At 48.4% G+C, this 24,323-nt stretch overlaps 1 protein-coding gene and 1 non-coding gene across 2 annotated transcripts in view; both read left to right on the top strand.

The window, feature by feature from the left end:
* Positions 1–24,323, top strand: part of SPG11 (SPG11 vesicle trafficking associated, spatacsin) — a 79,611-nt gene that overhangs the window by 49,437 nt on the left and 5,851 nt on the right. Inside the window, exons 28-38 of the mRNA XM_052647091.1 lie at positions 6,363–6,525; positions 8,933–9,147; positions 9,583–10,303; positions 15,411–15,550; positions 16,250–16,448; positions 17,184–17,321; positions 20,092–20,225; positions 20,957–21,064; positions 22,749–22,917; positions 23,377–23,465; positions 23,597–23,752. Coding sequence (XP_052503051.1) covers positions 6,363–6,525; positions 8,933–9,147; positions 9,583–10,303; positions 15,411–15,550; positions 16,250–16,448; positions 17,184–17,321; positions 20,092–20,225; positions 20,957–21,064; positions 22,749–22,917; positions 23,377–23,465; positions 23,597–23,752 — 2,232 coding nt within the window. The remainder of the gene's footprint in view (positions 1–6,362; positions 6,526–8,932; positions 9,148–9,582; positions 10,304–15,410; positions 15,551–16,249; positions 16,449–17,183; positions 17,322–20,091; positions 20,226–20,956; positions 21,065–22,748; positions 22,918–23,376; positions 23,466–23,596; positions 23,753–24,323) is intronic.
* LOC128054881 (U6 spliceosomal RNA) lies at positions 22,043–22,144 on the top strand. Its single transcript, XR_008200030.1, has one exon. It is a non-coding gene; the product is annotated as a U6 spliceosomal RNA (small nuclear RNA).

Here is a 24,323-nt window from a genome sequence, read left to right as displayed (position 1 = left end):
ATCCATTTCTCACTTCCACTGTATAATCATAAAGGATCTGATCCAGGTCATACCTGAATGGTCTAGTGGTTTTTCCTACTTTTCTTCAATTAAAGTGAATTTGGCAATAAGGCGTTCATGATCTGAGCCACAGTCAGCTCCCGGTCTTGTTTTTGCTGACTGTATAGAGCTTCTGCATCTTTGGCTGCAAAAAATATAATCAGTCTGATTTCGGTGCTGACCATCTGGTGATGTCCATGTGTAGAGTCTTCTCTAGTGTTGTTCGAAAAGGGTGTTTACTATGACCAGTGTGTTCTCTTGGCAAAAGTCTATTAGTCTTTGCCCTGCTTCATTCCGTATTCCAAGGCCAAGTTTGCCTGGTACTCCAGGTGTTTCTTGACTTCCTACTTTTGCATTCCAGTCCCCTATAATGAAAAGGACATCTTTTTGGGGTGTTCATTCCAAAAGGTCTTGTAGGTCTTCATAGAACCATTCAACTTTTTAGCTTCTTCAGCATTACTGGTTGGGGCATAGGCTTGGATTCCCGTGATACTGAATGGTTTGCCTTGGAAATGAACAGAGATCGTTCTGTCGTTTTAGAGACTGCACCCAAGGACTGCATACTGGACTCTTCTGTTGACCGTGATGGCTCCTCCATTTCTCCTGAGGGATTCCTGCCCGCAGTAGTAGAATAACGGTCATCGGAGTTAAATTCACCCATTCCAGCCCATTTTAGTTCACTGATTCCTAGAATGTCAACATTCACTCTTGCCATCTCCTGTTTGACCACTTCCAATTTGCCTTGATTCATGGACCTGACATTCCAGGTTTCTATGCAGTATTGCTCTTTACAGCATTGAAACTGGATGTGGAACAACAGACTGGCTCCAGATAGGGAAAGGAGCGCGTCAGGGCTGTATATTGTCGCCCTGCTTATTTAACTTACATGCAGAGTCCATCGTGAGAAATGCTGGGCTGGAAGAAGCACAGGCTGAAATCAAGATTCTTGGGAGAAATATCAATCACCTCAGAGATGCAGATGACACCACCCTTATGGCAGAAAGTGAAGAGGAGCTAAAAAGCCTCTTGATGAAAGTGAAAGAGGAGAGTGAAAAAGTTGGCCTCAAGCTCAACATTCAGAAAAGGAAGATCATGGCATCTGGTCCCATCACTTCATGGGAAATAGATGGAGAAACAGTGGAAACAGTGTCAGATGTTATGTTTTGGGGCTCCAAAATCACTGCAGATGGTGACTGCAGCCATGAAATTCAAAGACGCTTACTCCTTGGAAGAAAAGTTATGACCAACCTAGATAATATATTCAAAAGCAGAGACATTACTTTGCCGACTAAGGTCCGTCTAGTCAAGGCTATGGTTTTTCCTGTGGTCATGTATGGATGTGAGAGTTGGACTGTGAAGAAAGCTGAGCGCCAAAGAATTGATGCTTTTGAACTGTGGTGTTGGAGAAGACTCTTGAGAGTCCCTTGGACTGCAAGGAGAATCCAACCAGTCCATCCTAAAGGAGATCAGTCCTGGATGTTCAATGGAAGGACTGATGCTGAAGCTGAAACTCCAGTACTTTGGCCACCTGCTGCAAAGAGCTGACTCGTTGGAAAAGACCCTGAAGCTGGGAGGGATTGGGGGCAGGAGGAGAAGGGGACGACCGAGGATGAGATGGCTGGATGGCATCACCAACTCATTGCACATGAGTTTGGTTGAACTCCGAGAGTTGGTGATGGACAGGGAGGCCTGGCGTGCTGCAATTCACGACTCTTTGGGGTCGCAAAGAGTCGGACACGACTGAGCAACTGAAGTGAACTGAACTGAGAGAACATCAGTTGGATCGCATGTTCTTATCCGTCCTGCCCCTCTGTCTTTGCTGGGCGAGTCTGCTCTGCTAACGTTCACAGTGATTGCTGATGGCGAGGCGCTCCTGTTGTGCTGCTTGTTTGCCGTGTGCCTCACAGCTTCTGTGTCCCTGGTCTCTGGCATCAGTGTCCTTTTTTGTGTTTAGTTGATTTCTTTGTGTAGTAAAATGTTTAAATTTCTTTCTCATTTCAGTTTGTTTCTATTCTATAGCTGTTTTCTTAGTTGTTAACCATGGGGGTTACACTTAACGTCCCAAAGTTACAGCACTGTAACTTGAACTTTATAGAGGTTTAACTTCAGCAGCAGACAAACTGCTACGTCACAGCACTGGCCCCACTCCTGTTGGTTGTTGGTGTCACAAAACTATGTGCCTGGAAACATAAACTAGTATTTCTTTTCAAAGCATTAGTCTCTTAAAGTATAAAGAAAACAAGATTTCGAATTACAGGTCAAAGCTACAGTAATACCAGCTTAAACTAATAACTGTTCTTTTTTCTTTAAATGCATTGGTCTCTTAAACTATATAGAAAACAAAAAGCTATTGCTGCAATAATACTGGCTTTATAATTGGCCGTTTATTTACTTTTACTGAGCTCTTTTATTTCTCCACATGGCTTTGAGGTAGTATCTAGTGTCCTTTTATTTTACCTTGCAGGACTCCCTTGAACACTTTCTGCAATGCAGGCCTAGTAGTCCCAGATTTCCCAGCTTTTCTTTATCTGAGAATATCCTAATTTCTCCGTCACTTCTGAAGGGGAGTTTTGCCAGATACCATACTCTTTTCTCTTTTTTTATCTAAATAAGACATGTAATGTATTTTCTAAATTGATTTATTAATTTATTGTTGTGTTGGTTTCTGCCATACATCTACATCAATCAGCCATAGGTTCAGTTCCCCAACCAGGGATTGAACCCATGTCCCCTGCAGTGGAAATATAAAATCTTAACCACTGCACTGTCCCTTTAATGTCCTAATCTTTAATGTCTGGCTCCCAAGGGAAAAAGCAAAAAAGAAGATGGGGTTGAAAAGAGCACCAGCCTTTTAAATCCCCTGGAAGTCACTTCAGTTGAAGGGAGTAGAGCTTGCAACAATCAGTTCAGTTCAGTCGCTCAGTCATGTCTGACTCTCTGCGACTGCATGTACCGCAGCACACCAGGCCTCCCTGTCCATCACCAACTGCCGGAGTCCACCCAAACCCATGTCCATTGAGTCGGTGATGCCATCCAACCATCTCATCCTCTGTCGTCCCCTTCTCCTCCTGCCCTCAATCTTTCCCAGCATCAGGGTCTTTTCAAATGAGTCAGCTCTTCACATCAGTGGCCAAAGTATTGGAGTTTCAGCTTCAGCATCAGTCCTTCCAATGAAGACCCAGGGTTGATCTCCTTCAGAATGGACTGGTTGGATCTCCTTGCAGTCCAAGGGACTCTCAAGAGTCTTCTCCAACACCACAGTTCAAATGCATCAATTCTCCAGCGCTCAGCCTTCTTCACAGTCCAACTCTCACATCCATACATGACCACTGGAAAAACCATAGCCTTGACTAGACGGACCTTTGTTGGCAAATTAATGTCTCTGCTTTTCAGTATGCTGTCTAGGTTGGTCATAGCTTTTCTTCCAAGGAGTGAGCACCTTATTTCATGGCTGCAATCACCATCTGCAGTGACACTGTTTCTACTGTTTCCCTATTTCCCATGAAGTGATGGGACCAGATGCCATGATCTTCATTTTCTGAATGTTGAGCTTTAAGCCAACTTTTTCACTCTCCTCTTTCACTTTCATCAAGAAGCTCTTTAGTTCCTCTTCACTTTCTGCCATAAGGGTGGTGTCATCTGCATATCTGAGGTTATTGATATCTCTCCCGGCAATCTTGATTCCAGCTTGTGCCTCTTCCAGCCCAGCGTTTCTCATGATGTCCTCTGCATAGAAGTTAAATAAGCAGGGCGACAATATACAGCCCTGACGCGCTCCTTTTCCTGTTTGGAACCAGTCTGCCTGCAACAATAGGGGAGGTGAAATATCTGTCGGCGTCTGCCTGCCTCTCTATTTGCGCTGTGGTCAGAAGCAGCAAACAGAGCTCCGATCTTTGAAAGACCCAAGGTTCTTTATGCCACCCCTGCTGTCTCCTCGACACAAGGTGCGTGTAAACTGCTCCAGGAATATGTGCAAGCTGCCTTCCAGGTGGCTAGGAGTGAGAAATAGGTAGCTGCCACTGTGCTAAGGACTGAAATGGACCAAAATTATCCACAGTTTATGTTGCAAGTTTTCCTCTGGAAGTTGTAAGGCTTTGGCAGACCCCGGAGTTCCAAGAGTTCCGTGTTGCACAGATTCTGCCAGGTAATTGTTGTCTGGGTGACGAGACAGAATTCTGGTGTTTTAAATCTGCTATTCTACACACAAACGTACGATTTTTTAAAAAGGAATTTATTTTTTAGAGCAGTTTTGGTTCACAACAGAATTGAAAGGAATGTGCAGAGATTTCCCATGTACCTCCTGCTCCCACACATGCGTGGCCTCCCCTGTTACCTGTACCACTCGCCAGAATGACTTGTTAGCAGGGATAAACCTACGCTGACACACCGTGGCCAGCCCAGTCCATAGTTTGCCTGGGTCACTCTCGGTGCACCTTCTTTGGGTATGTGTTTGGACGAACGTATCGTGACTTAAATCCATGATCGCAGTGCTGTGCAGCGTGTTCCCACTGCCCTAGAAGTCCTCTGTGCTCCCTGCTCATCCCTCCCTACCCCAGTCGCTGATAGCCACTGGTTTTGCCTTTTGCACAATATGGTAAATTGTAACCATACAGAATGTAGACTTTGTAGATTGCCTTCTTTCGCTTAGTAACATACATTTAAGTTTCTTTTATGTCTTTTCATGGCTTGATGGATCATTTCTTTTTCGTGTAGAATAATACCACGTGGTGTGGATATACCAGTCCATTCGCCCACTGCAGGACTTCTTGGTTGCTTCCAAGGGTTAGCAGTTACAGCCAGAACAGCTGCTCTAAACACGCACGGGCAGGTTTTCATGTGGACGTGGTTGTTCAGCTCGTTTGGGGTCACTAAGGGATGCTCGGTCACGTGGTGAGTGCGTGTCTAGCTTTGGGAGAGGCCGCCAAACTGCCTTCCACAGCGGCTGTGCTGTGTTGCGTTCCCACCAGCAGTGGAAGCTCCTGAGGCTCCACGTCCTCGCTAACCTCTGGTGTTGGCAGAGCTGCAGACCTTAGCCTTGCTCACAGCTGTGTTGCGGTCTCGCGCCGTCGTCTCATGTTGGCGTTTCCCTGATGACACAGGGTATGGGTCTTTTCCTCATATGCTTATTAGCCATTTGTGTGTGTTTTGGGTCAGGTGTCTATTAAGGTCTTTAGCCTATTTGTTTTAAATAGCGTTGCTTATTTTCTGTTTAGTTTTAAGAGTTCTTTGTGTATTTTGGGTAACAGCACCTTAAAATCAAACGGGTGTGTTGCAGATGTTTTTTCCAGGCTGTGGCTTTTCATCTGATTCTCTTGACACTGTCTTTTGTAGGGCAGAGGTTTGTAATTTTATTGAAGTCCAGCTTATCAGTTATTCCTTTCATGGATCATTTCTTCGATATTTTATCCTAAAAAGGCATCACCACACGCAGGGCCATCTAAGTCTCCTCCCGTGTGAACCCCTAGGGGTTTCCTAGTTTTGCGTTTCACCCTTCGGCCCTCCAGGGTATGCTCTCCCTCTTGCCTGTCTGCTCCTGCCTCGGCCCCTGCAAGGCGGAGTGCACCTGCTCCGTCTCTGCCTCAGCGCTTTACTTCCATACGTTTCTCCCTTTAACCAGTTCCATCGTCTGTCTGCTGTAGACCCTTTCTTAGAGCAGTAGAGGTAAGGAGTCAAGGAAATAACAACTAAGAAGTAATACTCTGATTCAGGCCTAGTGTAGCTGCTGCTTGGGGTCATCTTCCTGTTAACGTTTGTAGCATCTGATTGAAATGACAAAAATTCAGGCTTACTAATTGAGATTCTTCTGTAATGATAGTGTAAACTATAAGCACACCAGTACAGCCAGCTCAGAAATGTTAAGCAAGTCTCTTTAAGAGGTCTTCACATGTGAATTTCAAATCTTCTGGACTCCAAGGCAAGCTTAGACCCTCTCTGAAGAAGCTGCCAAGTGAAGCATGTCTGGTTAATTTCACAGTCACTTGCAGGGCTATAAGTTTGGCGGTCACTGTCTGGGGGGTGTTTGCATTGCTTCACTCCGTTCAATCTCTAGGTCTCTCTCCCTTTTTTACTTTTTACACGCACAGCTCTCTCCACCAGAATTCCCCACAAAGAGACAAACTACAAAGCTGGCGAAGAGGGCTTATATTTGCTATATCAGTTACTGCTGTCTGAAAAGGACCTGAAGGAAGCATCCGTCCTCCTTTGTGATGGGAGATGCCTTGGATGGGACCTTGGCTTTTTTAGACATTCTCAAGTTTTGGAGATTTTTTTGATGTGCTGTTCCTGTGAAACCACTTTCCCTATCCCTCTCTTTTTTTTAATAGCTTGAGACAGCAGCCACAAGGGTCCCCGCTGCCATCCCTGCGCCGTGGCTGAAGGAGCACGTGTGTTTCCTTTTGAAGCTTATGCTGCAGCAGTGTGGCACCCAGTATGAGCTGGGGAGGCTTTTACAGCTGTTTGTTGGAATAGAGCATCTCTTCTCTGATGGTAAGACAGTCCTTACATCTAAGTTGCTGCTAGGGAGTTAGCATACTTAATCTTGAACAGAGTTTAGGAGAGCATTCAGGAAATTAAAACGCACATGACCTGAAAGATTATAGGCCAGAGCACGGTGTGAGGAAGAGGTGACAGGAGACCGCGACCGAGGGCGGAGCGTTTAGCGCAGCGGGGGGTGGGGCGCACCCAGCGCGGCCATCCACCCATGCTGAGCAAGCAGCCGGCTCTCCCCTGGCGTCACTGCTGCTCTTTCTCTGACAAGGGACCTTACCGTGTCACCGTTTCTCAAGGTCACAAACTTGCTTCAGGAATGCCTGCTTCATTTTGAAGGTTTTAAGAGACAAATTGTGATTTTTTGCAGATTCCTCTAGACACTGGCAGTCTCTAAGCTTATTGCTGATTGGATGAAACTAGTATTCCCTTATTTTCTTTCCTACTTTTTGAGAATTTCAAGGTTTTGTTGAGTGGTACTGTTACTCTTTTACACTAGATTCTAGTATTTTTCACTCCCAGGGTTATGTTATCACATTTAAACTCACAGATGTTCAACTGGAAGCTCACATTTGCACAGAACAGTGCTAGAATACCTGGGCTTATGCCAGTCTTGTAGGCTGTGCAGGCTTGAAGGAAAGAGGGGGTGTTTCCAACATGTATTACACAGGAGCTACTTGTCAATCACTGTGTAGACCAAACCGTAGATCCTTTTAGTATATTGTCATCGGTGTATAGTAACTTTTAAGTTTTTCAGAAATGAATTTCCTGTTTTCTTGCCAAAGTACCATATCTTAAAAGATTACAAAGATTGTCTATGTTGTTAACCATTACCATAATGACTTACTCACCGAATTACATTGTTTTTGTATAATATTTTTATGTGTATACCATGTGTGTGCTTAGAGGAGAGAAACATGTTTTTTTTTTAAACTTATGTTATACATTGTGCCAGCATAGAAAGCCAGCACACCGGTACTGGTGGATATTACACAAGGTGTCTCCGTCCCTGGAATTAGCTGCCTCCCAGCGCAGCCCGGCTGGTGGCAGGGGAGCAGGCCCTGTGCAGTGGTTTTCGTGCCCCTCCTTTATCACAGGGCAGACGGGGCCTCTGTGTTACTCTGTCTGAGAGTAGGCACAGACCAAACCACGTAAATGATTGGCAGAGAATTCCTAGGGTTATTCAGGACAAGAATTTCTAGGGCAGATAAATAGCGCATCATTTCACTTATATGTGGCATCTAAAGAGTGAATGGACAAGCAGAACGGGACAGAAGCAGACACACAGGCACCGGGAGCAGAGAGGCAGTTGCCGGAGGGAGGAGGGTGAGGGGCACGCACCCAGTTACAAAGGAAATGAGCCACAGGAGGCCCTGGACAGCCTGGGGCATGTGGTCAGTAAACGTGTAAAAACTGTGTGTGGTGGCAGATAGTTACTGGATGTATCGTGGTAATTGTTTTGTAATGTTCAGAAATGTCAGGGGCTTCCCTGGTGATTCACTGGTAAAGAATCCGCCTGCCAGCGCAGGAGACATGGGTTCGATCCCTGATCCCGGAAGGTCCCACGTGCTGCAGAGCAGCTAAGCCCGTGCGCCACAACTGCTGAGCCTGTGCTCCAGAGCCCGCGTGCCACAGCTTCTGAAGCCCGCACACCCCAAAGCATCTGCTCATGTAAGAGAGAAGCCACCTCGGGAAGCCTGTGCCCCGCAACCAAGAGAAGGCCCTGCTTGCCACAACTAGAGAAGAGCCCACGTGGCCACAGAGACACGGCACAGCCAGAGATAACTAAGCAGAAGAATGTAAACAATCAAGGTTAAAAAATGCCGAACCATTGTGTCGTACACTGAAACTGATGTAATATTGCACGTCAGTTATCGCTGGATTAAGATTTCCTGGGGCCATCAGGGAGTGCTCAGCTGGGTCTCCTTGGGCTGTGTTAGACAGATGTCTGGGAGAGCACGCGGGGCTCCGTTCCGGATGCCGGGGAGCCACGTTAGAGTCCTGGCTGTTGTTTAGCTGTCCTGCAGGTTATGTATGTTGATCCACATGATGCTTGGCATAAATGAATGAGTGAACAATCATAAAAAGAAACTTAGGGTAGAAAAGTCTGGAAAAAGATGGACCTGACCTGAAAGGCCAAAGCTTCCCAAAGCTGCTGCATGGGAGGCCAGCAGCTTCCGCCTGGTGTGTAAAGCCAGATATATAGGAGCTGCCTTGGGCTTCCTCTGCCAGCCAAGCAGAGTAGAGAAATAGGTGGTTGTTTTCCCTTTAAGCACATTATTAGGTTAAATATACACATTCTTCCCTCATATTTAGTTGCTCTTGAAATGGCCGTATCAGTATTTTGCTTCTGTTTTTTAATGTTTCATTTTGTTTTAATGCTTAACTCTCCTTCTGTTCGGCACAGGCCCAGATGTGAAGAAGCTGTGTGTCCTCAATCAGATTCTGAAGGATACACCCACAGCCATTAACCGTGCACTCATTACCAGCTACAGCCTTGAGAGTTTCCAGCGTGAATGTAGGTCAGTTTTGGAAAAACTGGAGACAGACGGACACTTTGCTTTGGCCAGGAAGGTAGCCGAACTAGCTGGGCTGCCTGTGGACGACTTGGTGATTGAAGAGGTACCATAGGTCTTCAAGTTAATTAAAAACTGAGCTTTTTGAACCAGCATTATTTGGAGAATTCATTGAGATATGTGACTTATCAGAGATGATACTTTTTCACTTTTGACACACAGATTACTTTCAGAAATGGATGAGCCTGCAATGCCCATTTTTGAGGAATATTTGCTTTAATATAAAGTTAGCTTACAGGACATGCTTCAACTATATTGAATAGAATTAAATATAGCGTGGCTTCCTCTTGAACTTCATTCAATTAGATAAATTTAGAATTGTTTTTCATATTTTACCTTTACAGATAAAACTTCCAGGATCCTCTGTAGCCAAGTCCCATGTTCTCTAGTTTGATGTGGATTCTTACAAGTAGGGAGCAGTAGCATTTATGATACTTCTCTATCTAGGAAAAGCTAAGACTCGCTTTGCTCAATTTCACAGATGACACAGGAAATGCAGACCTTAAAGCGCATTGACCAGTGGTCCCTGAAACAAGCACGAATTGACTTCTGGAAAAAATGTCATGAGAATTTTAAGAAAAATTCCATTTCTAGCAGAGCAGCAGCTTCTTTTTTCTCAGCCCAGGCCCTGTGGGCAGGTGAGTGCCCCGCTGCAGGGGGCCCCAGCAGCGCCGAGGAGCGCCACCTGCTGCTCACGCTGGCGGGGCACTGGCTCGCCCGGGAGGACCCAGTGCCTCTGCAGGACCTGGAGGGCCTGGAGAAGCAGGTCTGGCTCTGCCGTATCGCCCAGCACACCCTCACGGGCAGCCAGGAGGAAGGAGGGCCCAGGGCGCCTCAGCAGGCCTCAGCTGGAGGTGACCTTTCCCTTGATGGCTTAGCCAGTGAGTTTTCGTTCTCTAACTTGGCTGTTCTGAACACATCAAAATACTTAGAACTCACTGGCCTTCCATCCAGAGACATTTGTGACAGTGAACTGAACTGGAAGGAGCAGGCGTCCCTAAACTGTTTGATCGGGCGCCTGCTGGATGACGGCTGTGTGCACGAAGCAAGCCGAGCGTGCCGGTATTTCCGTTTCTATCACCAAGACGTTGCCTTGGTGCTGCACTGCAGGGCGCTCGCTTCAGGGGAGGCTAGTGAGGATGACCTGCACCCGGAGATCCTCGCGCTCTTGGGGAGTGCTGAGCTTCCTGAGGAAGAAGAGGGTAAGTGAAGGTCCTGCTGCCGCCTCCTGGGAGGCACTCTCTCCAGGTAGAAAGAGACTTGACACACCAGTTATACTAAGTTAAGGGTAATCCATAAACTAGATAATTAACTACTCAATGAGGTAGAAACACCTGTATTTTTAACTAGCTGTGTAGCAAGATTAGAGGGAATCTGTCTGATTTACAGTTAATTCACTGGAATTTACTCTGTGTAAATAATCATGTTTCCAGTTGTACATGATCACATTTAGAATTATGGTTGATTTTTTACATTAAGCTTAAATTCTGTGATCTTGCTAAACTCACTTACCCTAAGAGTTTTCTTGTAGATTCCTTGGGATTTTCTATGAAGATAGTCATATCTGCAAGTAGAGGTGGTTCTGTTTCCTTCTCTCCAGTCTCTTTCCTTCATTAATTATTCTTCATTTATTGTACTGACAACAGCTTCCATCCTTGCCTTGTTACTGGTCTTAGGGAGGAGGCATTTAGCCTTCATCATTAAGTATTAGGTTAGGATTTTTGAAGATACCTTTGTCATGTTGAGGAAGTTCTATTCCTAATTTGCTGATAGTTTTTATCATGAATCATTGTTGAATTTTGTCTCTTTTTTCTTCATCCATTGATAAGATTGTGCTTTCCTCTTCTCTAGACTAGTACTACAGTGCGTGTGTGTGTGATAAGTCGCTTGAGTCGTATCCGACTCTTTGCAACCCTAGGGGCTACAGCTCACCAAGTTCCTCTGTCCGTGGGGATTCTTCAGGCAAGAGTACTGGAGTGAGTTGCCATGTCCTCCTCCAGGGGATCTTCCTGACCCAGGGATTGAAACCATGTCTCACACCTCCTGCATTGGCAGGCAGATTCTTTATCACTGGCACCACCTGGGAAGCCCCAGTAATGCAGTAGATTACATTAATTGATTTTTTAAAATACTGAACCAGCTTTTTGTATTCCTAGGAAAAACCTCACTTGGTTATAGTACATTATTCTTTTTGATATACTACTGGAATCAACTTACCTTGTTGAGAACATTTGCATTTTTGTGCATGAAGAACACTGATCTGTACTCTTATACTCTTTGGTTTTTGTATCAGAGTAATGCCAGTTTCATGAATTGGAAAGTTTCCCTCCTCTTCTGTTTTCTGGAAAATTTTGTATGGAATTGGTGTTATTTCTTCTTCAAATGTTCAATAGAATTTAGCAGTAAAACCATCTAAACCTGGAGATTTTTGCTTTGGAAGATTTTAAACTGTAATTTATTTCATAGTTATGTGACTAATCAGGTTATTATTATTATTTTTTTTAATCTTGGGTGGGTTTTGGTAGTTTGTGTGTTTTGAGGAAACCTTTTCTTGCCTTTGGGTTATTTTAACAGTTTTTAGTCTTCCATTTTAATTTGGGATTTTGACTATATAGCTTTGCATCGTTTTTTTTTTAAATTGGTTGCTTTAAGGGTTGCGTTAAACACATGTAACTTTTCACAGTCTACTTAAAATCATGTTTTCTCACCTCAACTGAAGGTTAGAAACCTTGTGGGTCATGTCCCTTCTCTCCCTTTATGTCCAAGTTGCCTCATTATGTAACTCCTACATACATTGAAAATTTCATCAAACAGTGCTAAATTTTTTGTTTTCAACTGAAAAATATGTTTTCACAAACTTGAGAGTTTATTATCAGTATATTTACTCAGATATTTAGTCTTTTTTTTTTTTCCTTCTTCTTAATTTTTTGGCCATACTGCATGTCTTATGGGAGCTTAGTTTCCTGACCAGGGATTGAACTCGTGCCCTTCTGCATTGGAAGCGCAGAGCCTTAACTGCTCGGCTGCCGGGGAGGTTCCGATATTCAGTTTCTGTTGCTCCTCCTCCATTTCTGATGCTCTGAGCTTCCTTCCCGTCCCTTTCTCCATCTGTGTGAAGGGCTCCGTAGTGATTCTTTAGAGTCGTCTGTTAGAAGCAGACATTTACAGTTCTTGTTGCTCCTCCTTCATTTCTGATGCTCTGAGTTTCCTTCCGTCCCTTTCTCCATCTGTGTGATTGTTAGAAGCAGAGTGCTCCTGTTTTTCACTTCCTCAGCGTGTTGTTCGTCTGGGAATGGCTGTCTTACTCCGTCCATTCCTGAAGGCTGATTTTTTGCTGGGTATAGAACGTTTATTCTTTTCTTTCCACACTTAAAAATGTTCCGCCACTTGCTTTTTGACCCGCATGGTATTTGATGCATAATCTGCAGTCTTTTGAATTGTTGTTCCCCTATCGACACATTTTTCTCTTGTTGCTCTCAAGATTTTTTTTTCTGTCTTTTCAGCAGTTTGATTTTTGGCCAGGGGGTGGTGTGGGTTATGCTGTTTGAGCTTCTTAAGCATGTAGGTTTATCAAATTTAGGTAGTTTTCAGACATCGGTGTGTGGTTTTTTTTTTTTTAATTTTTTTCAGCACCATACTCATATTGCTCTCCTCCTGGGACTCCAGTGACATGAATCTTAGAATGTTATTGTCTCAAGTCCCTGAGGCTTTGTTCAGCTTTTTCAATTCTTCTCTATTCGTCTGCCTTCATTTTCACTCATTCTGGAATTTCTGTTCTGTTAGCTTTTATCTCTGTGACTTTTAAATTTCAGTTCTAAAATTTCCTGTTCACTCCTTGTACCGTTCCTTTCTCTGCTAAGACTGTGTCTTTCTGTCTAGGTCGTGGGCGCTCGTAACCGCCTGTCGGAGCGTCTGTAGTGGCTTCTTAAAGTCTTTCAGATGATTCCCGCAGCCATGCCGTTTAGGGCTGAGTTTCAGCATTTCTTTTCTTGCGTGAGTTGAGCTTGTCCTGTATCTTTGTATGCTGAATAACTTCGCGTTGTATCTTGGCCATTTTGAGTGGTGTGTCATGAGATGTTGGATCTTGTTTAAATCCTGTGAAGAATGTTGATATGTTTAGAGCAGCCAGTTGAGCTGGCTGCGTTCAGACTGCAAGTGCCCACCACTTTGTGTGGGCTGTGGTTCTGACAGCCATTCTCCGTTTCTTTGTGCTGCTGTGCAGACCATCCTGTGTGTGCCACGCTGTGCCCATCTGCAGCCTGAGCAGCGATCTGTCTGTCGACTCACTCCTCTGAGTCTCCGATTGTTGGTCAGGACCAGATCCATAACGCAGAGCCCAGGAATGGATGAGCCCTAATGCTTACGAACAGCTTTATTGTGTTGCTTTCCTAAATCCCTCTCCCGGGCACTTTCTGGTTGCCTGAGGCTTCCCGCTTCAGTCTTCCGGCCAAAGCTGGAGCTGCCAGTTGCCCCGTTCTGTCATACGCTCTCCTGATGGAGTGCGTCTTGGGCCAGCCAACGGGATGATGCAGAAGAGAGCAGGGATTCCCTCTGCCTGCTCAGGACTGGAGCACCTCTGTTCTGAAAAGAAGGTCCCTCTCTGAATTTTGGCTCTTGCCAGCTGCTGCTGCAGCCTGCCGACCACAGTTAAGGGGTTGCTTAAGAGCAGAGACAAGAGATAATGGGCGCTCCTGGGAGTTCCTGTTCCACTCCGTGAGCCTGTTCCCAAGGACGTCTCCTGAACTGCTCCTTTTCTCTGTGAGCTGCAGTGATGGGTTCTGGGTTTCAGGCAGCACTGCATTCAGTCTGGAGGTTACTAGCAGGGAGACAGTGGAAGTACAGGTTATCTCCAACCCACCTGCTCCTGTTTACTTTCCAGAGTCTTCATAGAGGGCTCCGTGCCCTGGATCTAGGCTTTATGTGGAGTTCAGTGGGAGAGACCTAGAAATGGAAACCCAGATGAAGGGTTTTAAGCAGAAGAATAACATGGTCTGAGTTGCTTTTTATTTTTTTGTGTTTAAAGTATATTTTTTAAAAAGTAGTATCTTAAATACAGAAGGATTATATTCTTAATGTAACAAATCACACAATACAGAAGTGCGTAAAGTAGAAAAGTAAAAGTTATCCACCCGTTCAGCACCACCCCCACCGACTTCCCCAGGATAACCTCTTGTACTTGCGCGGCGTACGTCGTCCTGTGTGTGTGGGCTTGCATGCGTGCGTGGACATGCGTGCTGTCAGTGCAGAGAGATGAGCCTCGTGGTTCTAGCGGCTGCAGAGTACTGTATGAATGTATATGATTTTTTAACGATGATTCACTGATACACACTTAAAATTTTTCAGTTTTGTTTTTGCTATTAGGAACAGTGTCATGTAAATATCCTTTCCTATTTTTTTCCCCTAATAGGAAACCCTTTATTAAATTGAAGTTTTATTGTAGGCTAAGAGCTTTTTTTAAATTATTTTAAAGAGAAACCAGAAATGGCTTTTACTTTTACTATGCCTTTAAGATATCTATCCAGCGGAGCCTTGATTTTTTTGATCTGTATTTTATAATGCAGAGGGCACCAGGTTTGCGAAGCTGAACTGGGGGAGCAGGGAGACTGGCAGCAGGGGACAGGGACAGCCTCTTAGATGCATGGGGTGCAGGCTGGACGCCAGGCAGTGACCACAGAGATGTTCCGAGATGCAGTCAGGCAGACCTGTGATGACTTGATAGAAGGGGAAACTGGAAGGGAGTGTGTGTAGGGGAGAGTCTGGCGGGCGTCTTTGATGGTCTCTAGTATGTGTGTGAGAAGGCACTGGCAACCCACTCCAGTACTCTTGCCTGGAAAACCCCATGGACGGAGGAGCCTGGTAGGCTGCAGTCCATGGGGTCGCTAAGGTGGACACGACTGAGCGACTTCACTTTCACTTTTCACTTTGCTGCATTGGAGAAGGAAATGGCAACCCACTCCAGTGTTCTTGCCTGGGGAATCCCAGGGACGGGGGAGCCTGGTGGGCTGCCACCTGTGGGGTCGCACAGAGTCGGACTCGACTGAAGTGACTCAGCAGCAGCAACAGCAGTATGTGTGTTAGGTGGCTTTGAGTCTTTTTTAGCCTCTGAGACCTTCAGAGTATCCTGGGCTGGGATTTCCTGGAAGAGGGCAGTGACAGACGGGTAAGTGGGGTGTGAGCCCTGTTAGAAGCGGTCCCAGACCCGAGGGAGTCCAAAGGGTGCAGTGAAGGAAGCTGTGAGCAGAGAGGCAGGGTCGTGGGGGCCAAGGAGAGGCCTTGAAAGCCCCCCCACAGACCTCTGTTTGCTTCCAGCTTCCAGTCTGGACAGTCGGTCGTTTGTGATGCTGCCCCCCGTGGATGAAGTGGTGACGAACCTGGAAACTCTGACAAGCAAGTGCCTCCACGGGAAGCACTGCTGCCGGCAGGTGCTCTGTCTCTACGAGCTCGCCAAGGTGCGCGCCAGCGGGGCCTCCACGGGGAGCTGCCTCGGGGGGCTGGGGGGCAGTTGGGACGTTGCCCGGTCGGCTCGTCAGTGATGACCCCGACCTGGAGGGAGCGCTCTTGTCGGTGTGTTGGCCCCTGTATATCCACCCCCTGAACCATAGAGGGGAGCTCGCCATGTGGGACAGGGCCCAAAATTTCAAGTTTTTAAAATGAACTTGAGTGTAAAGACGGGAGCCAAAGCAGCCAGCAGCTGTGTCGGCTTTGTGCTGATTGAGGGAGAAAAAGATTCTACCCTAAATGCGGTGGAAGAGCGCGAGAGAAAGCTAGCCGAGGGTGAAGCCCTGCCTTGGACAGAGCGCAGAGGCGGCTTTGGAAATTAAGATTTCCTGCTGCCATGGGAACAGTAAAGAAGGGCTCCGCCTTTTATTTAGGTTTCATGACATTTGAAAAGCTCAGTGTTCAGTCAGAGAGGGTAAGTCACCTGATGATTTCTGAAGACAAACCTTCTCTTGCTTGGATTCAGCTCATTGGCAAAGTGATAGAAGGGACTCAGAAAACAGGTTTCCTTCTTGTAAGCTTCCTGCTTAGGGTGAGGGATCTTGAAGCTCAGAAAACCACGGCCTCTGTCCATGTCAGATTCCGGGAAGGGTGGTGTTCTGCTGGCTTCCACTGGCCCCTCGTGATGGTGTGGGTTGCCTCCCTCTCAGGAGCTGGGCTGTTCCTACGCAGACGTCGCTGCCCAGGATGGTGAGGCCGTGCTCCGGGCCATCTTGGCCTCTCAGCAGCCTAATCGATGCAAGCGAGCTCAAGCCTTCATCAGCACCCAGGGCCTCAGGCCAGACACAGTGGCTGCACTTGTGGCTGAAGAGGTGACCCGGGAGCTGCTGACACCGTCGGAGGGAACAGGTGCCCTGCTCCCAGGCCTCCCCGGCCTTTCAGACCACTGTCCAGCTGCCCACAGCAAGGATTTGACTTAGGTTCATGTACATCCTCTGTGCTGTCCTGGCAAGGTGCCAGATTGCACTTGAAAGAGAACACACTGCATTTATTTCCTCCTTTAAAAATATTGATTTACTTGTTTATCTTTGGCCGTGTTGGGTCTGCATTGCTGCATGCGGGCTGCTCGTAGCTGCAGAGCGCGCGGTCTGCTCTAGAAGCGCAGGCTTCTCTTCGTGGTGGCTTTTCTCCTGTTGCGGAGCTTGGGCTTCGGTACCGCTGCACGTGGGCTCCGTAGTTGGAGCTCGTGACTCGGCAGCCGTGGCGCGTACACAGGCTTAGCTGCCCCGTGGCGCGTGGGGTCTCCCAGGACCAGGGCTCAGACCAGCGTCTGCTGCCGTGTGAGGTGGCTTCTTAACCACTGGACACCAGGGGCCCCTGCATTACTTTGCCCACTGTTGCTTCTTGTTCACCACTTTAGGGTCGTATTTGGAGTGACGGTGCTTTTCTCTGAGCTGATGAGCCCCTGCTGTCCTGTGCGAGGGCACCTCGCCTGCAGCGCTGGAGGATGGCCGCCCGGGCAGCTCCCTCGGCGTGGCCTCCTGGGCCCAGGCCTGCGCAGTGGCCTCCTGCCCTGGGGCTCCTGTCTTCCTCTGACCTCTCTCACGGTAAAACTAGCGCCTTTCTCCACGTCTTTCTGTACAGGACACAGGCAGGTGTTTAGCCCAGCAGAGGAAAGCCAGATATTTCTTCAGCTGACCGCTTTGTGTCAAGACCCCACCTTGGTGGGCATGAAGTTGTTGGAGAAGATTTCTTCTGTTCCCCACGGGGAGCTATCTTGCAGTAAGTTGTTGGCCATCTTCTCACATGTTTGGGCCCGAGCAGGTCACTGGGAAGCCTTCTGTTGGACCCTTGTTGCCTGTCTGGATCCCTCCTCCTCCACAATTGTTAATAAGTTCTCAGTACAAAGCCATGAGTCCACTGAAGAAAAGCTAGAAAATATGTGTGGAAATGCAGCCCAAAATTTAAAATCACACCAGAAAGTAACCTTTTCCCATTTTGTATATTTAGCTTATTTCATTCTTGCATTACCCTACAAAATGGCTATTATTGTCCCCATTTTAGAAGAAGGAAACTGAAACTTCAGAGAAGTTGATTAATTTATAGCTTATTATGTGACATAGCTGGCATCTGAACACTGTGGTTTCAAAGCCCATTTCCGTGCTGTTGGGCTCCTTCAGTAGTGTGTGCCCCTCTCATCTTTTTCTGTGCAAGTCCATAGATGCTCATTTTTTTTAATGGCATTATACTGTGGCTACTACTTATAATTATGAATATGCTATCATTAATATCTTTCCATGACACTGACTGTTCTACATAATTTTTTTAACAGTTACACAGTATTTCTCTTACATGTAATTTTAAAAGGTATACCCTGTTACAGGACCTGCAGATTGCTTATAGTAGCTTCTGCTGCTTTAAACACTGACAGACGTGCTCACAGGCAGTCTGTGTGCACATCCATGATTACTTCTATAAGAAAAATTCCTGACTCAGGAGTATGCCCGTTTTTAAAGCTTTCAGTTCAGTCGCTCAGTCACGTCCAGCTCTTTGCGACCCCATGGACTGCAGCACGCCAGGCCTCCCTACCCGTCACCAACTCCTGGAGTTTACTGAAACTCATGTCCATCAAGTCAGTGATGCCATCCAACCATCTCATCCTCTGTCGTCCCCTTCTCCCCCAATCCCTCCCAGCATCAGAGTCTTTTCCAGTGAGCCAACTCTGTGTATCAGGTGGCCAAAGTATTGGAGTTTCAACTTCAGCATTAGTCCTTCCAGTGAACACCCAGGACTGATCTCCTTTAGGATGGACTGGTTGGATCTCCTTACAGTCCGAGGGACTCTCAAAGAGTCTTTTCCAACAACACAGTTCAAAAGCATCAATTCTTCAAATGGCACCCCACTCCAGTACGCTTGCCTGGAAAATCCCACGGACGGAGGAGTCTCGTGGGCTGCAGTCCATGGGGTCGCTAAGAGTCGGGCACGACTAAGCGACTTCACTTTCACTTTTCACTTTCATGCACTGGAGAAGGAAATGGCAACCCACTCCAGTGCTCTTGCCTGGAGAATCCCAGGGACAGAGGAGCCTGGTGGGCTGCCGTCTCTGGGGTCGCACAGTCGGACACGACTGAAGTGACTTAGCAGCAGCAGCTTTCTTTATAATCCAACACTCACACCCATACACAACTACTGGAAAAACCATCGCTTTGACTAGACAGACCTTTGTTGGCTAAGTAATGTCTATACATAAAATATAAAATATATGTATTGCCAAATTTACTTCAGAGAAGAAAAATTCACTTCTCCTTCTTAAGCAGTGTGTGAGTGTCATTTCCTGGGATGCATTGAAAGGGAAAGTGTTAGTCAGTCATGTTCGACAGTTGACGAGCACATGGACTGTAGCCCTCTGGGCTCCTCTGTCCACAGGATTCTCCAGGCAAGAACACGGGAGTGGGTTGCCACTCCTCCTCCAGGGGATCTTCCCAACCCAAGGATGGAACCTGGGTCTCCTGTATCTTAGGCAGATTCTTTATGTTTGAGCCACCAGGGAACGTTATACTCTGCAAATCTGATAGATGCAAAAAAAAAGGCGTCTTACTGATGTTTAGTGAACAAGTGAGATTTTAAGAGGTAGAACAGTTTTATTTTTAAAATAACCTTCTGGGAATTCCCTGGCGGACCAGTGAATTTGCTTTCACTGCCGTAGGCCCAGGTTCAGTCAGGGAACTAAGATCCTGCAAGCCGTACGGACAGCCAGAAGACAGGTACAGATTCTGAAGCTCCTGTCAGTCCAGTTCAGGAATGTCTCCCGAGCACTGACTGTGTGCCAGTTACTCTAGAAGCCAGGACTGTGGTGGACAAGTCAAACAGCAGCCCTGGAGCTCACAGACGAGGGGTGTCTCACACAGTAAGAGGACCAGTGGCATCAGGAAGGGTTTGGAGAGGAAATGTGCGAACCAGGGCCTGAAGGACTCGGAGTGAGTGGGTCTGGGGAGGGCCCCGTGCACACTCAGCACAGTGTGGGTCAAGGCTGGGAACCCCTCTTCTGGCTTCCAGCACCACAGATAACTTTTCTCTTTCCCTTTTAATTGTGTCCATAGTGATTGTGTGTAGTAGTTTTAAATTTGTGTCATCAAATCTTAATCGGAAAAGTTCATAGAAGGACCAAGCATCAGAATGCACCTGATTAGGCCCTGACGCCCCGCCGAGCTGCAGAGAGTGCCCTCGGGCTCGGGGTGGCAGGCACTGCACCAGTCTGCGTGCAGGGAGTCTCCATCTGTGGAAAGCTAGGAGCCTCTGTTCTCACTGTTGTAGCCTTTCAGAAGTGCTGTCACTGTATGTGGACTGTCGGAGGAGAGTTAACCCTGTGCTATCACTGAGAGAAAACTGACTCCGTCAGGGGGCTGTCCTAGAGCTGGTGCGGCCAGGGATCTCAGGGCCTGGTGAGAGAGCCTTCTCCAGAAGGCCCCGGCACCCTCCGGCCAGACGCAGAGCGAGACACCGGGCAGCCGGAGTGGACAGTCCTGTCTTAACGCGTGCCCACCCCACCCAGCCACAGAGCTGCTGATTCTGGCTCATCAGTGCTTCACGCTGACCTGCCACATGGAGGGCATCATGCGCGTCCTGCAGGCCGCCCGGCTGCTCACTGACAACCACTTGGCCCCCAGTGAGGAGTACGGGCTGGTGGTAAGTCACCCCTGACCTTTGTGCCCATCCTGAGATCACCTTTGACAGACAGGTGGGCTGGAGGCCGTCTCAGAGCTGATGTCTCTTAGGGAATCTGCCCGTTTCGATACCGCTACCTACTTGGTAGCTGGCTGGGCAGCTCAACCTTCTGCTCCAGATTTCTATCAGCATCCAAGAGAGCGCCAAAGGAACAAATCAGAGAGGATCCCTGCCGTGCTCCAGGCTGTCGCACCCATTCACCCCACTTTTCCAGAGGGCTAAGACAGCAGTCGTTTTCCCCGCAAAACAAGGCTCAGACCCGCCTCTTGTATGTGAATTGAAAGGAGCTGGCAACTCAGGCTTCCCGTACTTCCGCAAATTCTGTAGGCTTGAAGTTGACCCAAGTAGCTGAGCAAGCAGTTGGGTGCTGTAATTAGGAGTGTGGGGACAGAAGGGTGCCTGCCCAGGAGGATGACCCTTCAGCACGCGATGGTCATGTTTAGACAGCAGAGGAGGGGACAGCCAGCGGCTAGCATGTATGAATTCTCCAGAGAAGGCCCCTGTTGGGTACGTGGGGCCGGGACGAGGGGAGGCAGGCGGGAGGAAAGGAGGGGAGCCTGGCAGCCTGGCCATTAACCCTGCTCCCCGCTGGAGCCGGGTATGTGAACGCGCCTAGCCGAGCTGTAGAGGAGGGGGGTCTGGCTCGGAGAACGCCAAGCAGTGCTGACGCAAGCTGCCTTCTCTCCCTGCAGGTGCGTCTCCTCACTGGCATCGGCAGGTACAGTGAGATGACGTACGCGCTCGACCTGCTGCACGAGAGGCACTGCTTTGAGATGCTCATGAGGAAGAAGCTGGACCCTGTAGGTGCACAGTGTTTCGGGGCCGCTGCTCTCCTGACCCTTGGGAGTCTCAGGCTTTCTCAGGAGTAATCCCAACCAGGGTGGACTTCCGGGATATGGAAGATGAGAACCAAGGACCTCCCTCAGACATACTCCAAAACCAGTAGCCTGAGGTTCCAGAGCTCCAGCCAGGTCACAGATGTGCTGATAGACGCAGAGTGATGAAGAGCAAGTCTCCTCACTTCCTGTCCCAAGGCCTGCTTTGGCAGGGGCAAAACCCCTCCCTGGATTGACCCGCCTGGGCCCTTAGAGTGGAGAGTTTTCACGGGACCATGAAAAAGTGTTCCTAAGAGCTGTTCAGACGTGGGTGCCAAGCTCTGGGCCTAGAAAGCTGTGGAGCTGCTTACAATGACCAGGAAGGAGGCTGGGAAGCAAAGGCCTGACTCGCCAGGCCTTGGGCCTCTGGTTCTTGTCTGCTCTTAGACAAGCTGTGTCTGACACCAGGCTGCATCTGAGAGTCTGTTTCCAAGTCTTTCATGGGCTGAGTATTGTTTCCACCCATTTCACCTCCCTGTGGAGGCTTCCCGGGGAGTGCAGTGGCTTAGGACACTGCTTCCGATACAGGGGGCGCAGGTGTGATCCCTGATTAGGGAACGAAGATCCCGCATGCTGTGTAGCAGGGCCACAGAAATTAATTAAAACCTAGGTGCACTTTGTTATCTGAGAACTTGGGCCAGCCAAGCAGGATTAAGAGACATATTTTTCTCTATGTTGTGCGGGTAGGAAGTAGCCTGCTTTTCTGGGTTAACAAGAAGCATTCAGAGAAGCAGAAAAAGTCTCCTCAGTGGTGTCAGGGCAAACTAGTCCAGTTACAAGGAAAGGAGCAAGGGATGCCTTTCAGGACTTTTAAAATTGTTTTGGAGGCATTTTTGTTTCTGCATTGAAGCATTCTTTTAATAACTTTGTTTCCAATTATGAAAGTAATGCATTTTAAGACATTTGCTTACTTCAGCACATATACTAAGAACTAGAATCATACAGAGATTAGCATGACCCCTGCACAAGGGTGACACAGAAATTTGTGAGCATTCCGTATTAAAACAACCACTTGGGAAACAGAACACGGAAAAAGCCTTGTTGTGTCTAGCTGCTGTAGTCACTGCTAACAGTGTGGTACCGGCCCTTGGTTTCCACAGGCACCCACAAGCATGTACACATGCATGTTTACGTGTGTGTGTACATGTTTACATTTTTTACTAAACTTGTGTCATGCTGAGCAGATAGGGAATAGCCTGCGTTTCTCAGTGTTCAAGTCAACATTGGTTCTAATGGCTACATTAGCCTTTTGTTGGCCGTCTGGATTATTTCTAATTGTTTGCTATCAAATATCCTTGTTATATCCATCTTAGCCCTTTCCTCTGCTTGCTTCTTGAGGGACAGAATTTAGAGTGGAGTTGTGAAGGCTCATGCATGTGTACACGTTGTTAAGGCTTTTCCTCTGACAGGTCTTGGGGTTCACGCTCCGGCCAGCGGGGAGGATGTGCCGTTCGCCTGTATTCAGGGTAGCAGACACACGCCTTCCCTTGGGCCTCTTTCCCTTTTCTGTGGGAGTTTTTGAGGAACTGGCAGAAGCGAAGGACTAGGTCAGCCCTGCCTGCCCTGCAGTGCCTGGTTGAGGCCTGGGTAACCCTGTTTTTCTGGGCAGAGTGGCACCCTGAAGACGGCCCTGCTGGACTACATCAAGCGCCGCCGCCCCGGCGACAGCGAGAAGCACAACATGATCGCGCTGTGCTTCAGCATGTGCCGGGAGATCGGCGAGAACCACGAGGCAGCCGCCTGCATCCAGCTGAAGCTGATCGAGTCTCAGCCCTGGGGTAAGCAGAGGTCACAGCGGCACCCCCAGGGCAGTGCTGCTGGCCAGGGAAGGGTCTCAGGGCTAAGAACGGCAAGAAACCAGGAGACTGATACCTCAGCTTGACATTCATCCAGTGGGTCCCAGCGGGGCAGAAAGGAGGCGGAAGGGGGGTCGGAAGGCATTTACCCCTCTTGTAGCCCGTGCGTCCAGAGGTGTCATCTGTCAGGAACCACTGTATGCTGCGGCTGTGGGCGCCTGCCAGGACGCTTGAGAGAGGAGCGAACCAGACAGGGCAGTGACTCCCACTCTGGCGTGTGCAGAGGGAGGGAGTGTGCGAGTCTCAGTTCACCTGAGCGAGACACGGCTGCCTCCCTGTGGGCGCGAGCTGGGCTGAGTCTCTAGCCCACGCTGCTGCTCTGGGGGGAGAGTAGCCCGCTCTGGGAGCCAGACACAGGCACGTCCGCTCCACTCCCTGCAGAGGACCACGTCAAGGATGGGCGGCGACTGAAGCAGCTGCTGCTGAAGGCCCTGACTCTGATGCTGGACGCGGCAGAGAGTTACGCCAAGGTAACCGGGAGCCTTAGTCAGACTGGCCTTGGGGCTTGGTTTTGCAGGAGTGATTTTGTTCCACTGCTGGAGGGGTCATAGGGGAGACGTCGCGAAGTCTGTCCATGCCGACCTCCGCCCTTGCCCCTCAGGACTCCTGCGTGCGCCAGGCCCTGCGCTGTCAGCGGCTCACCAAGTTGATTACGCTGCAGATTCACTTTCTGAACACCGGCCAGAACACAATGCTCATCAACCTGAGTCGCCACAGGCTGATGGACTGTGTCACGGCCCTGCCTCGGTTCTACCAGGTGAGCGCAAAGACCCAGCAGTACCGCCGGCCTCGCCTCTCCTGGCGTCCCTGTCACAGGGCCCAGAGGCTGTGCGGCTTCCCTGGGGGGTCTCAGGCCGGCCAGCCCTGCCTTTGCAGCCTGACCCACCCAGCCGCCTCTGCACAGTGGTGCTTCTCGCCAGCATGTCGTCTGGGCAGAGGCTGGAGGCCGCATGCCATCCCCTTTCTCCGCACTGTTAAGCCTTTGCACTTCAACAGTTGAGGTTCAGGGGAACATCCCTGCTCGTGGTCCCGTGAGCACCTCTGAGCCGTTTCCAGACTGTGTGTGCTTTCGGGATAGCATAAAAAGCCAGGGCTTCGGGGAGGCCGGTTCCAGCCCTTTAACAAGGAGGGATAGTTATCAGGGAATCAGCCCTTTCACTGAACAGAGCTGAGTGAGAGAAATATTCATCAGCAGTTCTCTTAACTCATTTGTGAAGATTAGAACGGGGTGTCAGGGGAAGGGTAATGTCAAACTTCTCACCAGCCCTGACAGCCAGGCTCGAACGTCATCGGCAGCGGCCACACTCGCTGAGCGCGCAGTGTCGAGC

Source organism: Budorcas taxicolor, chromosome 10 (assembly GCF_023091745.1).
Source record: "Budorcas taxicolor isolate Tak-1 chromosome 10, Takin1.1, whole genome shotgun sequence".
NCBI lineage: Eukaryota > Metazoa > Chordata > Mammalia > Artiodactyla > Bovidae > Budorcas > Budorcas taxicolor.
Note: the sequence above shows the minus strand (reverse complement) of the source record. Positions and strands in the feature narration are given on the sequence as shown.